This window comes from Rhinolophus sinicus, linkage group LG14, assembly GCF_036562045.2.
Source record: "Rhinolophus sinicus isolate RSC01 linkage group LG14, ASM3656204v1, whole genome shotgun sequence".
Taxonomy (NCBI): Eukaryota; Metazoa; Chordata; class Mammalia; order Chiroptera; family Rhinolophidae; genus Rhinolophus; species Rhinolophus sinicus.
Window position 1 is genome coordinate 7352108 of NC_133763.1, and position 15220 is coordinate 7367327.

At 35.9% G+C, this 15220-nt stretch overlaps 1 protein-coding gene across 4 annotated transcripts in view; it reads right to left on the minus strand.

Annotated features, from left to right (window-relative positions):
- Positions 1-892: 892 nt before the first annotated feature.
- Positions 893-15220, minus strand: part of HNF4G (hepatocyte nuclear factor 4 gamma) — a 94968-nt gene continuing 80640 nt past the window's right edge. For all 4 annotated transcript variants that reach the window (XM_074318748.1, XM_074318745.1, XM_074318747.1 and 1 more), the window contains 6 exons: positions 13691-13846; positions 10657-10744; positions 8308-8460; positions 7940-8176; positions 6899-7021; positions 893-3452 (listed from right to left, as the gene is read on the minus strand). In XM_074318748.1, the coding sequence (XP_074174849.1) occupies positions 3331-3452; positions 6899-7021; positions 7940-8176; positions 8308-8460; positions 10657-10744; positions 13691-13846 (879 nt within the window). In that variant the 3' untranslated portion in view covers positions 893-3330. The remainder of the gene's footprint in view (positions 3453-6898; positions 7022-7939; positions 8177-8307; positions 8461-10656; positions 10745-13690; positions 13847-15220) is intronic.

Sequence of the window (15220 nt, forward strand, 5' to 3'; positions counted from 1 at the left end):
GGAACGGATGATTACCTCATTCTTCTGCGTCTAACCCAGCGCCTCTTCACCTTCCGCTGAACCTCCGCGTCTCGGTGGCGCACACGATGGGTGGCGTATCCAGAACTTCATCCCAAGCTCTGAGCCTTTAATCATCACACTCTTTGCTGTTATTTAAATAATAACTACTAAGTAAACATATCGGTTAATTAAGAAATTGGGAGACTGTGGTGGGAGTTGAGTGTTTGTATATAGGTAAGGTCTAAAACTGAAGAAAACATTTTTTTTGAAAAAAATGTGATGTAAACATATACTTTCAAACTATGGAGAAAAATAGCAGATAAAACAGCTTCAGAATCTGAGTGTTGTTGCTGGAGAGCAGAAGTAGGGGGAGAGGGGAACGGTGGGATGGAGGAATGAGGGTTTTCACTATCAATGTGTAGCACAGTTACATTTTTAATCGATATAGATATATTATCCTGGTAAAGGTAAAAATAAAATAAAAATCAGTAGAATTCTACCAAAGTAAGATGTACTAGTTCTCATAATTTAAGAAATTTTGCAAAGAGGCTTCAAATATGAACAGATACCAGCAATTAAAACGTCTAGGTTAAAAATTTATGTGCCAAGTGTATCTATACAATGTTGAAGCCAGCTAGGGTCATAGATTTTCATCAATGTGACAAAACCCAAAAGCAAGCAAAACTACATAATTAAAGTACAAATGTGAGGATTCTCCCATCAGTAAGTGTCCAATTCTATGATGATGTGAAGATATGCTAATTAATTTTGCTCTGGCTTCTAAAGACCAATATGAGCAAACTCTATGTAAATTTTGCTAAATGACCACAAAAAGATATTATCAATATCTGTAAAATTATAAAATCATTTTGGACAATAACGAAGCACCCCATTTCAGTTTTTCTCCTTCAATTTTTATTTAGAAAGTTCAGTGAAACAACAAGTTATCACAGTTTAGAAATATTTTAATCTCACTATAATTTAACATTTTAAAAAATCTAGTAATTTTTGATTTTCAACAATAAAATTTATAAAAATAATTTTACATTTATAAAATGAATCATTATTTCACAATAAATTATTCATTTTTATTACCTGAAAAAAGTTTTGTGCTATATAAAAGCAATAACTTTCTGTATCAAAATTTTTAAAATATCAGTTCCTCTCATCCAGCATTTTTGGCAGTAAAGTATACAAAAATATTATATTACAAATTCCCTGACCACAGTTATTAAAATAAAATCGTTAGTATAAATTTCTAAACCATGACTGTTTAGTAAATATATGCAGATAAGTTAAAGGGCTGACTAATAATGATTTGTTTTATGTTTTAAAGTGTTTTTTTTTTTACGATCATCTAAGAGGACACAAAAAAGTAAGCAGGAATCTACAAATGACATTTGTATTTATAAAAATCAAAAAACATTCTTATTCATGAAACAGAGACACCAAATTTTCAACAACAACAAAAAGTTTAAAAAACTTTCCTTTTCTCTCTCTCAAAGACATATTTTCTGGTTGCACAAAGGTACCAGCTCTTGAAAGAATTTATTGATTCTATTAAATCAATGATAGCTTCTAACTAAGTAATCATTTTCCACTTTAAGAGTTCAATTTCACTTTAAGAGCCAATAAGCTAGTTAACATTTACTGAACCTTTTTATTTGTGTGGTAAGTGGGGATTATGAAATCATGATCTTAGAAATTTTGAACGGTCTTTAAAAAATCAAGTAAATCAGTCTCCTTATGGCTTGCAATATTTTTTTATATTATTGGTAATTAATTACTCAACCAATTGTTCCCTGCTTCAGCTAATAAATGAAGTGTGTGTAAGGGGTGGGGGGGTATGTGTCACTGGTTCATGAAGCAACCCATCATTAATTGTTTTTAAATAAGCTCCAGCTTTAGATGGTATCAAATACTTTAAAGCTCCAATGAACTGTACTCCTCAGTCCAGCATTAGACATTCCTCATACCCCTGGGTTGCTGGATTTTTAAAAATCTGATTAATTAGTGATTCACATTTGTTTTTGTTTTCACCATAATCTAGCTGGTGTATCTTTTTTCTTAATATATTTAAAATATACTTTTCAGGGGTAAGACTCTTCTTAAAAGTACAAAAGTGGTTTCGTATCATGCTGCAACCCTATGACGTTCCCTGCTTACATGTAAACATGTGTGATATAGGTAAATGACAGCTAGTGTTCAATCAGCCCTCAACTGCATATATTTAAAAACCACAGTCAGAAACTCCCATTTTTCATTCTACACCAAAGCTATAATGATCCTCATAAAAGTCAGCCAGACCTGGGCTTCAATGTGGTTCTCCTACTCTTTAGGTTGATAAACTTTGCTTATGTTACTTAAACTATCTAAGGAAAGGTTTCCTTATTTATGAAAGAAAGATACTAACACCCCTCTTACATGGTTGTCGTGAAGATTGAATGAAGCAACACGTGGGGGACACATGGCTGATGTGTCTCCCAATATTTGTCTCCTACATGCCCAGCTTCAGTGGGCACAGGCTTTCCGCCCACTCTCCCAGCCTCCCTGGGCAGGTGCCAAGTTCTAGTCAATGAATGATGACTTCTCCGTTGTTTTTGGAGAGAGAAATTAACTTGTCTCTTGGTTGAGCCACTGTTTTAGGGGGTTCAATTTACAGTTTAGCCTGTAGCCTATCTGCTGAAACTAACATCTTTTATCTTAACATACATCGTCAGATTTGAAAGAATATTCAGTCTCCCTTGGAATGGTTGTGTAGATTTTTCTAAACTTAAAACAGGCAGATTTAACTGTGGGCCAAAAGATCCTTCTTAGCCACAGGATACTCATAAGTGATTCTTCTTCACAGTTCTATGCCCTATTCTACAGAAATTTATTTTTCTAATTTGCGAATTTAAAATCTATTAAAAACTTGGTTCATTTTCTATTAATCTGGGATTTCTGATCTACTATTCTCAGTCAAAAGAGAAGAGTTCGTTCTGCATCACATCACGAGAAAGCGGTTATTTACAGATTTAAATTAATACTAAGACAACAAATGAAGGTCGTACAGAAGATTCAACTGCTTTAGGCACAGTGCAAGGGAAGCGGGCAAAACACATACGATATAAACACACCAAAACTCACATGTACAGTGGTTGCCACTGAAGGTTTCAAACAATAGCAACAACACACAAATGAGCATATAAACAAGAAAATAGGTTACCATCTTATAACAGCACCATGAAGAAGCCTTGGCTAAGAGTTTGCCAGAAGCACTATCCTGAGATATGCCACGACCAGTAATTTTTCACATTTATGCAGTGCCGTTCAGAAGTAAACGCGTCCTCACAATGGCTTTTGTTTGGAGAGAGGCTGGTGTGAAATGACAGAGGCTTGGTTTGCAGCTGTTTTGTACTGTTCCTGACCAGAGCCTTGTGGCGGGGAAGGGAGTGGGGTTTCAGGAGTTGCTAAAAAAGAATCAGAGAGTCATATGTGATGTGACCGTCACCCTGACCCATCCATTAAGTCCCACATGACAGGCATTGCTTCATTTTGGAGGCTTTTAAACGATCATATGTAAAGTAGTGATTTATATAATGCACTGTCAGTTCACCGACACACTGTTTCAGATGCACCCCCAGCCTATCTCTCCAAATAGATTTAACCTGAACTAGGTCATGCTTAAACATCTTAAGAGTGTCTTGACGGTGTTTCCTATCTTTCCTAATAGTGTATATGAGCATCTGCTTCGCTCACACACCCAGCAGAAAAAAAGGTAATGAAAAGAATTAACAGAATGCCAGTGGTTTTTGAAACCTTAGGAAACAAATGTAATTTTGCAATAAAAATGTGCATAAAATAAAATGTATTTGGTTTAGATTCCATGAACTCAAACGTATTTGAGGACATGAAAAATGAAGGCAAGGTGTTTTTCAAGTGCTTTAAAATCTATGTTGTTGTTAAACACAGCTGAAAACTATTGACTTTGTCACTGCAAAATTATTCTGTTATAACAGCTTATCTGTCCCTTTCCCATCAATGCAAAGAGCAAGCCTAAGTAATTAAAAAAAAGTTACAGTTTGAATATTTCATTGTCTAGAATACTAGTTCTTCCAATTGCAAACTTTTACCATATTATAAAATCATATAAGAGCTATTCTATAATTATTTTAAAACTGGAAATATTTCAGTACTCACATTTATTACTATTCCATATACTTAACAGAACAAGTAGAAAATGATTGATAATCAGACTGAAGCATTGCAAACTTTATAGATAATTTTCCTCCAAAACAATTTTTTTTTTTAATTCTAGAAAAAAATTCTGTACAAAGATGAGAACAGTCCCTTTTTGCCTGGTTTTCTTTACTAGAATAACTTTAGTATTATTAAGTATGGATTAGCAATTGCTTCGAAACAACAGCTTTAGATAGTTGAATTGGCAAAAGAATAAACATATTGCTTTAAAAATTATTTCTGGGGTTTTAGGATGGATCTGAAATTGCAGAGGCCAGCTCTAAAAGACCAAGAAAGTTACGCATAAACTACATTTTTATGTGCGTATGTGTCTAATGTTTTGTTTCAGATAAAATGTAAACATTCTACATGAGCACGAGCAAAGCAAATGATTTTTGCTTTACAAATGACTCTTATAAATATTATGTTACAAGAGGAAAATAACAATGAAAAGTGTGATGATGTGACTCTCAAGATTAGGGTCCACACACATGCTTTTTAAACTACTAGAAAACTAGCATTTAAAAAGTAAAGGATTCAACTGCCAGGAGAATTGTGAAACTTTCTTGCCAGTTGGCGCCTACAATGCTTAATGTGTTGTTTAATGTGTTTTATTGTCTGAGTTTATGAACAACTGATCTCTAAGAGACGCAGCTCCATGGCTTTTAGTATCAGCTTTTAGTGTTGTATTGGGCTTGCATCTCTCTGCCCTTGACCACCTATTAAATGAAAATGGTAACATCTGCTTTGCAGGGATGGTCCCCATACAATGTCTTTCAAGTACGCTGGGACCCACAGGTTAAATGTGCCACACTGTTTCCACAATTTGAACTTTTTTTCCAATAAATTCATTTCTGCCTCTGTCATATACTCAAATAATTTTGTGTTTTGGACAAAATGTACACATAGGTCTACCAATGCTTGGAACTAAAGTATAGATGTGAGAAAATATATTTTTGTGGTCTCTGCTTTCCCCACCAAGAGGTAGTAGTCAGGTGGTACTCAGGAAATTGTTACATTATATTGAACATTTGGGTAAAACAACATTGTAACTAGTTATTAAGGGCTATTGTAAATTCAGTAGGTAATGCCAGTATGTATACTAATTATATCCTCATGACTGAAGGCATCTCAGTGAGGTTGCTGGCTTAGTGCTCAGAGGCCACAGAACAAAGGTAAATTTGGGATTAATTAATATCAATTCAGAGGCAATTAATTCTAGGTGTTTGGTCAAATAGAGATTTTTATCTCCAGGAGAGAGCATATAGAAATAGAATTTGTGTGAACTCTGTAATCATTTCAGATTAACTTAACTGCTAACAACCTCTAGTTTTCCCAAGCAGCCATCGCTGGCCACAATTCTGATATCCATGGGTTTCATTTATCAGTTAATAATAGCATCAGTCCTGCAAAAACACGTTCTGAGTTTCAGTTAGCGTGGTAACTCCCAATTAGCTGTGAGCTCTGCATAAACACAGACTGTACTGTTAACTCTTCAGCCTACAAATAATTACCTAAATGACGGATGTCTTGTGATCAGTGATCAATCACATCTCATCTTTCAGTCTGTCCATGATTGGTCCTGAACATATTTTATTCAACTCACGCCCTGACAACGAAGTGTGTAGTTGTGTTATCGCCTGCCTCCTAGTGATAAATCCATGTGACACTTTTCAAAAATGGACAATTGAAAGGGAATTGGCTTTACAAAAAAGAGATTAAAGTGCGGCAAAGAAACAAAAAAATGATAATGCTGGAAGTGTAATTCCAATCAACCAAAGTGGAGTTATAGAAGGAAGAGCTGACCATGGGAATGGGGACACTGCTGTTGCTTGAGTTTCTAAATATGCAGCCAGGAGCTTGAGGAAGGAACCCTTTTCAGCATACGTGAGAAAACGGGCTGTTTTGTAAAGGACGGAGATGCCACAGAGGACATGAAACTGGCAGAGAACTTTACATGAAATGGGTTCTCAGAGATATTTCAGGGCACTAAAAGTGCAGAGGATAAAATGCTGGTAGCTGATCCAAACTTCCAAAAAAGTAAGTCATCAAGGCAAAGAAAAGATACTCATTACCTCTTACAGGCACAGGAAGAGGAGGTGGAAGTGCTATTCAAACTACTTTTCTTCATATTTTTACAAAGAAATAAAACTTCACTTCTCAGCGTTTCTAGTGGTTTTAAATTACAGTGTGCAAAATAAATATTAGGATTACAATATTTTTCAATGTATAGTTAAGAGAGTTCTTCATGTTTTGGCAAACATTTTCATTTTTTAGTGAGGTATAACTGACATATAACACTATATGATAAACATTTCTAAAGGTCACATGCAACCATAATTTCCCCATTGATTATTAAGATTTCTTTGCATGGTTTCAGCATGTATAGCCATGTCTAGGGTCCTCCATTACCAGGCAAAGCTAGAACTGCCTTGTATTTTATTTTGTGCTCCAGACCTATGAAGTAGAAAGGTTTAGGTGTTCACATCTCTATTTTAGGGAGCAAATTCGTGTCTTACTGAATATCACAGTCTCCCACAGTTGATTCCTGGAGAGAAAAACGTATCCAAATTTTGCAGTTTCTGAGTACTAGTAGATTATGTCCCCCGAATCCCCATTTTTCTCAGGTAATGAAGTTTTAGACATATTACGGTTAAAAAGTAGCCCAGATACTTACAGATCTGGTCTGTATGAACCAGGGTTGACATGGGACCTAGAAGTATAGTTTGTCCAGTTAATGGATCTTGAGACAAATGTGGATGCATTGGATGATGGAGATGGTTAACGTCATTGGAAGCACCTACAGAAGATAAAAAGATGCTTGCATTAGTGACATGTAATCAGGAACGGCAATTTTACCTTGGAACAAATGTTTTGATTGACAGCTTGCATATTGCTATTTTTGCAAAGTGCTTTTTGGGAATTCAAAAATAAATTAATAGAACTGCTGCCATATTAAGGACAATGTCAGCTTTCACTGCACATTGGCTAGATAAATGTTGCCTCATATTATGTTGTATATTAATAATGGACCTTGTGTGTTGTTTCCTGGAATCATTAGGTTTGCTGCCTGTTGTTAAGGCAATTCCAAGAATCACTTACCTCAAGTTTATAGTATTTGGGATCACCCTAACGGCATAAACAACTTTTATTTCAGGAAGATATCATTAGGAACACATTAAGCACCAGAAAACTAAAAAGAAAATAAAGTGATTTCATAAGGAAATTTAATCTAGATCAGAACACAGAATAAATGCTTTCTTAACTTATCCCCGACATTTATTGCAGTAATGAAATCTCATTTTCCCCTTCTCATTGTGTTGTGTCCATTAATTATTTCAGGAGCAAAGGGTTCACTTTTAAGATATTTTATATATTTTTTTAGGTTATGTTGCAATTCTGATATCCTTGAGCTTTTAAAGGAGTAAAGGCAGAGGAAAATATACTTCAAGGAGTACTAAAAATAGGAAATAGATTTCTGTTTACCATATTTGAAGAGCCTGAAAATTGAGGTTAGACGGACCAGGTGGAGCTGGTGGAGATGGTGGAGGCTAGAAAGGGTGGGGATTGGAATATGTTCATGGTATTTTGTCCCCATCCAATGGGCTTTGCAGACTTTCTACATGTAAACACTTGAGTTCCCTGTAAGGGTCAAACTTATTCTAAAGCATGCCGTGTGGCTCTCATGAATTTAACAGAGATTCCCAAACAGACTCACCACCCAGTAACATCTCCTGAAGCAAGTTGTCGATTTTCACCATCCCGAAAAGTTTAACGAATTGTATCTGCTCGATCATTTGCCAGGTGATGCTTTGCAGCGTGGGCAGGAGCAGCAGCAGCTCCCCAAACCGCCCGCGGGAGTCGTACTGCCGGTCGTTGATGTAGTCCTCCAGACTGAGCTGCACTTGGAACCGCATGTTCTTAATCTTGACCGGGTCACTGAGCCCTTTGGCATCTAATACAGGAGTGAAAAGGGCAGTCTCAACAGTGATGCTTGCGAGAGTGTGACAGTAAGTGTGCTCGTGTTACACAACAACCGTTCGATGTTCATTCAAACTATTGTTCCCCGGGACTGCGGAAACAAACCTGGATCAAAAAACACGATGGCCTTCAAGCAGGCATATTCATTGTCATCGATCTGGATTTCTTGGAATGGGCGCACCAGCTCATCTAGTACCCGGTTGGCCACACGGCTGATTTCCACTTCACAGCTGTTGCGGTGAATAATGTAGTTGTTTCCTAGGAAGAAAGAAAATAATAATAATTACTCACACACCCCCCTCCCAAGAAAGTGTTGGACAGTATGTAAGATTTTACAAAGCAATGCTTTGCATGGCCTTCCCTTGCAGAAATAATAATAGCACTTCCGCTCGTGGTGGTGGTAAGTTAGAAAAACTTAAGAACCCTTAAAGGATCAACATTGATAGCGTGATCGCATGCATTTTAACAGCCTCCGTCACCGGTGATAACACTGAAGTACAGGCTAATAACAAGCTAATAATTGACAAGGGAGAAACAAAGTGTAATGATTAGCTTTCTGCTGCCAGTTATCTGTTCGTGTCTTACTCATTAATGAGCACAATATAGAAACCTCAGGAATCTTTCTGTTTTACAGTGATTAAAAACAGCCCTCTTTCAGTGTCCAGGTATATGTAGGCTTACAACTACTGAGATCATTTCAATAAGCCGAAGGAGACGAGGCTGACTTTTTCAAAATGAGCATGTGTATTCTCACGAGTTGCCTCATTAAATAGTAAATTCTCTCTTCCTGGGTTCAAGTACAGACGGGATAATCACTTTACAGGGAAGGATTTAAGGGATTTCAGAAATTGGATAGAGAGTGGACCACCTCATCCCGAAAGACCATTCTAAATTAGAAAGTCTTTGGATAGTATATGATCAGTATTTATTAGAGCTGCTAAAATATTAGAAAATTAGACACTTATACTCCTAAAATAACATCTACATTGTTATTTTATGGTTTCATAAAAAGCAGAATATTCTGGGAGCGGCCGATGGCTCAGTTGGTTAGAGCGCGAGCTCTCAGCAACAAGGTTGCCGGTTCAATTGAAAACGGCGACTGGACTTGGAGCTGAGCTGCGCCCTCCACAACTAGATTGAAGGACAACGACTTGGAGCTGATGGGCTCTGGAGAAACACATTGTTCCCCAATTTAAAAAAAAAAGCAGAATATTCTGAATTCACTGCAGGCAAAGACACTGTTCAGTGTAACAATCTGTGCAAAAGTATTCAAAAAATGTATCATTGCTCGTCTTAGTTTACCTAATTTTTCACGATAAAACAATCTAGAACTAATAGTAAAACTATTTCGTTTTCTAGGTGTCTTGTATTCAGATCTGTAATGAGGATGGGTTTCTCTAAAGGCAAGAGAATGTTTAATAGAATCTGAGAGAATAGTCTGTGGAGTCACATTACGTGGTTTAGAATTCTGTCTCTGGCCTTTGTGGCCTAACTAACTTTGTGACCTTAGGTAAACTTTCTTTGCCTCCATTTCTTCATCTGAAAAATGGGCTGAAAATAATAGTGCCTATCCCTTAGGGTTATTGCGAGGATTGATTATACGAGAGAGTGTTGATATATGTGTAAAGCACTTTGTGCAATGCAGGTTACATAGTATGTCCTCAATAAACATCAGCTCTCGCTATATTGTGCTCAATTTATTTATATTTTAGGATTAAATATATACCACATAAAGAAAATAAACAATTTAGTTATGATTTTGCACAAGCCAGGGAGAGGTGGAGCTAATAAGCATTGGGGAATCTTAACTCTTTCAACAGGATACCTAATTTTGTAAGTTAAGTAGGGTGGGGGATTCGAGGCTGACTTAGTGAAGACAAAAGCTTTTCCTTTGTCTCTCCCCACACCTTCCATTCCACCTGCCATCCTACTTTCGTCTCTTCCAGCACTGTTATTTCACAATTAGAATTTTCTAGACATTGTCACCATTTTTTTTTTTTTTAATCTTGGGATTTCGTAGTGTATCATGGGTAATGAGACCATGGGAGATATAGGTGTTCCTTAAAAAAGTATAAAATAACATATTGTAATTATTAAGTAGGCACAGAGTGAGTATGAAACAACACTGGGACCTCATAGGACAGTCACAGGAATCATTAATTCTCTGTCCTATGATTTAAATATACCTCACGGTTATGTTTATTGAGCAACATCTTGCTTTTATTTTTAAATCTTAATTCACCCTGAATATCCAATGCACTCTGCACTCCGTTGCAATCAAAGCAAAGCAAAAAAAAAAGAAAAAAAATGGGGCCTGAGTGAGGACATGATCAGTTAAATCCACTCTGTGAAGCGAGAGCACCATTTCACAGTTGTCTGTGAATGGTTGGTACTTTGGCATGCTATGTAAGAAGGAAAATGCATAATTTCTTCATAAATTAAGACAAAACTTACCCAAAAGCAAAATATCTTTATACAGCATGGATCTCTTTGTGGCTCCTAGCAGCAAATGTTCCCCAGCATGAGCTCTCAACAGTGCCACCTTAATGAAAAAGTCCAGGTTCAACAATTAATTATAAAATTGGGTGATGAGAAGATGATATGAGTCTAATGAACTTAGTGTTCTTTAAGCCTGGGACAATTTTTTTATGTTTAACAAACTATAATATTCATGGGTAGTTGCCATCAATAAGCTTTCTATTTTAGAATGTCAAAGGAGTTTCATTTTTTCAAAATTTCTAAAACTAACAAGTCAATACAACATCAGCAAAAACAAACAAAACAAACAACAGAACAATTAAATGCTTTGGAATGAAATGAAATGAAACAAACCAGAGTTCAATCCTGGCTTGACCACTTACTACCTGTTTAACTTTGGGTAAACCGTTCATGTTTGGGACTCATTTGTTTTCAAGTGGAGATGGTGGGAAACGTTTCAAAGAGTAGACCAAAGGATTCAATGAGAAAATATATGTAAAACACAACGTCTTCCAAATAATAAATTGAATAAACAAAAGCAAAGTGAGGACTTGTGACACAGTGAAATGAAGATGGGGGGATCTGGAGTCTAATACATTCTGGATCGATCCTCTGACTCTTTGCCCAAGTTCTCAACTGAGCTTGGTGTGTACACTCAGGTGCCTGCTGGACACCACCACTAGAAATAATAGGAAGCATTTCAAATTTAGCACATCAAAGGAAAGCTCCTCCACGTCTTCAGCATCTTAGTAAACGGCACCACCATGCAAAATGCTTGTTCATTTCACAAAGGAGACTCCATTTTGATTCTTCTCTAATCACCCAGCCTTTGTCCTTCATCCCCTGGGGTCCACAATATACTCTGACAAGTATTCCTGCTCCCTTCCTGGTTCCTCGATCTTAAATCTTTCTTGATAGAGCTTCCAAGATAATATTTATAAAATAATCACTTACTACCACTTCTCTGCTGAAAACTCTTCACTGGCTTCTTACTGACCTGAGAATAAAATCCAAACTCCTTAACCAAGGATAGCTCAGTGCTTTGCCCCCAGCTGTGCCTCTGGCTTCACCTTGCAAAATCCTTTGCTGACTCTTCTGCAGGTACATGTTTCTGCTTGCCTCAGGGCCTTTGAATATGCTGGTTGTGAACTCAGAATGCTTTCTCCTCACATCTTGGTATGCTTAGTCCCTTTCATTCAGGTCTCAGGAAAAAAATCTTCTCTGACCCCCAATTTAAAGTATCTGTTACCACCCCAACCCCTGTCATTCTCCAACAACTCATCCCATTTTATTTTATAGAACTTATCCCCACCTAACAGCAACTTACTCATAATCTGTATATTTTTTATGGTCCGTCTCTCCCAAATAGAATGCAAACTTTATGAGAATAGTGGTGTAATCTATATTTTTACTGCTGAATACTTACAGTTCCTAAAACTGAACAGCAGTTCTAATAAATGTTTGTTTGATGGATTTACTGAGTGAATTTAACTGCTCTAGAGTTTAGTTTTAAAAAATTATTAAGTGGAGATTATAAAACCTATGCCTCAGAGTTCCTGAGAGCATTAAATAAAATAATCTAATATATAGTACAACTGAAAGCTAATTTCCCAGTGCCTTACCCATAATAGACAGTTGTCAATCCATGGCTGTTAATGCTATATTGTTAATATTAAAATCTGAGTTAGTAAATAAAAAACTATTTTTGACAGGTCACTGGATTTCAGGTTTCCAATGTTTAAATTATTGTCTTCATTCATAAGTCAGCAGCTTTTAAAGAGGAGTGACAATAAAAATATAAAACTGATAAATAACATAACCTTACTTATATGGCTTGGGGTGAGACAAGTATGTTTTAGCAATTTAGCATTATTCACTCTGAAATAACCTTCTGAGCCAAGTTATCTTTATGATATGTCAATAACCATGACTCATACCAGGAAGGCAGTTACCGAACATTTTAAGAATGATTTGAGATTTTACAGATTTTTTTTTTTTTCACCAAGTGAAATACTCTCCTAGAAATGTAACTAACTTCTTATGATCACTTTTTTTTTTCTGGTTGTGTAAATAGTTTGTCCTTCTTTGATGTTTTGTCCTTCTTTCTCTTTGACAGTTTGTTTGTGTCTATCCATGATAATACTGGTCAAAGGAGGTAACAATAGACACTGGGTATAATACATAGATAGCATGGTTTATTCAATGTGGGGGGAATTGGAAAACTTCAAAATATTTGCATCTACAAAATATTGTATACTACTTAGACGGAAGAGTTTGAAATAAATCTAAAACTAATGATCTAACCTTCATAGACTAATTAGAAATTAAAGTTCTTAACTATTAATTAAAATGTCTTACTGTATATATGACAAAGTATGAAAATATATTTATTAGGAAAAGATCATTATTCATGAATTCTCTTTTTCTGTCCATAGATCTCAAAGCATGATTCTACAGTCTTTTATTACCAAACCTATAATTTTCATACAGTAATGCTAGAATAAAATTGACAACAGGAGGCGCAAAATTTTATACACTAATTGCACAAAGTGCCCAAAAGACCGACACAACCTGTGTGGTTTCTGTTGAGAAGTGGCCCGGCATTTGTGAGGAATTTTACACAGCACCTTCAGTTAATACCCAGACAAAATAGTGTACCATTTGCCTCCCAGACATTTGCCCTGCCAATCCTTTATTTCACAGTGGCAGTTACTTATCTGCCTTTCACCCTCAGTTACTCTTTTCAAACTCCAAGAGGGAAGAACAGCGCCTTGCTCAACTTCACCCAATCAATAAATTTTCAAGACCCCTAAAATAGAAGTTAAACGCCTGTGCCTCTTGATAGAACAAGAAGGCGAATGGGCAAGAAAACCAATCTTTTTCTCACATAAGATCATTTAACCTTTGCCAAATGTAATGAATCTATTGTAAACATAATTAAAAGAACACAAAAACTTGGCAAAGTTGAAAAAATGTTTTCGAAAGCATTCATCACTTCTTTAAGTTATACCTGATCGTCCAGTGGTAACTCACAGAAGGCAGGGATATATTTCGCCCATTCCACCAAGACTAAGAGTTGCTGTTTCATAGATTCACAGACATCACCGATACTCGCAATTTTCTTAACATTTATGTCAGTGCTTGCACCAGGGCTGGAGGCAGAGATCTGGCATGAAAAACATTCTATTAACTTATCATTCAACAGAAGACATAACAATATTCTTTTTTTCTATGAAACACCACTGAAGCGGTACTATCATCGTCACAATATCTTGAAATACACTAAATATTTTTAGATTGAGAAATAAAATACTCATCAGTTCTAATTAAATTGAAAACATTCACTGCATAGCACATGCTCTGGGAGCAGTTTCTTATTTTACTGGCTAAATCTGTAAAATAAGTTACCCAACTTTTGGGGTGTTTCATAATTCAAAATGACTCTACCAAGAGACAATGGAGTATTTACATGAAATATGCTCTGTGATTTTATTTTTAATTAAAAAATGACGTTTTCATTATGCAAACCCATCTTTAATTTGCTGACAATGTTTCCAGTGGATGAAGTTTACCAAACTAGGGAGAAAAGATTTAGACAAGAAGCCGGAATGGTTTCTGTTATGCAGCAAATGGAAGCCCCTCAAAATAAAATGAACATGCTAACCTTTGACTCAGCCACATAGAAAAGCCTAACATCTAAGGATGCTTTTAAAAATGATATACAATTCTGAACTATATAAAAAGAGAAATGGTGTTAAAATGTCTTTCTGCCGAAGAAATCACTTTCTAAACGTTCTTACAAACTTTTTTTCTGAAATTTTTGAACATGCGTGTGTACGTGTCTTTCTTGTGTAGTGAACATGTACTTCCTCACAGCTCCCCTTTAAGCCATGCTCTAAATGCTTTATAGGACCATCAAGTAATCTGCAGGTAACAATGATGATAACGGTGATGTTAACCTCATCATATGACCCTTGTGTTATCAAAAGCGAAAGTTGTACTCACTCATTATAGGATCGGATTAATAGTTAGCTATTTCATAATTTGCCTTATAATAGAAACATATCATTAACATTTCTAATAAGAGCAATGCTAAAATAAACTGTCTTTAAAGAGTTTCTTTATTTTATTCCTGATTTATTTTTTTCATGCATCAACATGATCTACATTTTTAAACTCTAGAACTCATATTCTCATTCTAGAAACTTAAAGTATTTTCCCTGTTTGTTTTTTTTTCAATTCTGCCTCTTCCCTTAAAGACCGGCTTCCAAAGCAGGTGCCAAGGTGAATTCTTGAGTCCAGACGTCATTTTCAGGGAAGCTCTGATGATAGGTTTCAATGAAACTCCCCAGAAGTTGTGGTAACTGATTTTACAGATTCAGTCAAGAAAACAAGATTCTGCCCCCAGAGAGCAGTGCTATGCTTTAAGCATATTTTAAACCAACCTTGTAAACAAATGGCTTCTTTTTATAATCTTCGATTGAAATGCATTTCATTTTTCCATTTAATAAATAGGAATGTGTCCAAGAAAAGTCAAAAT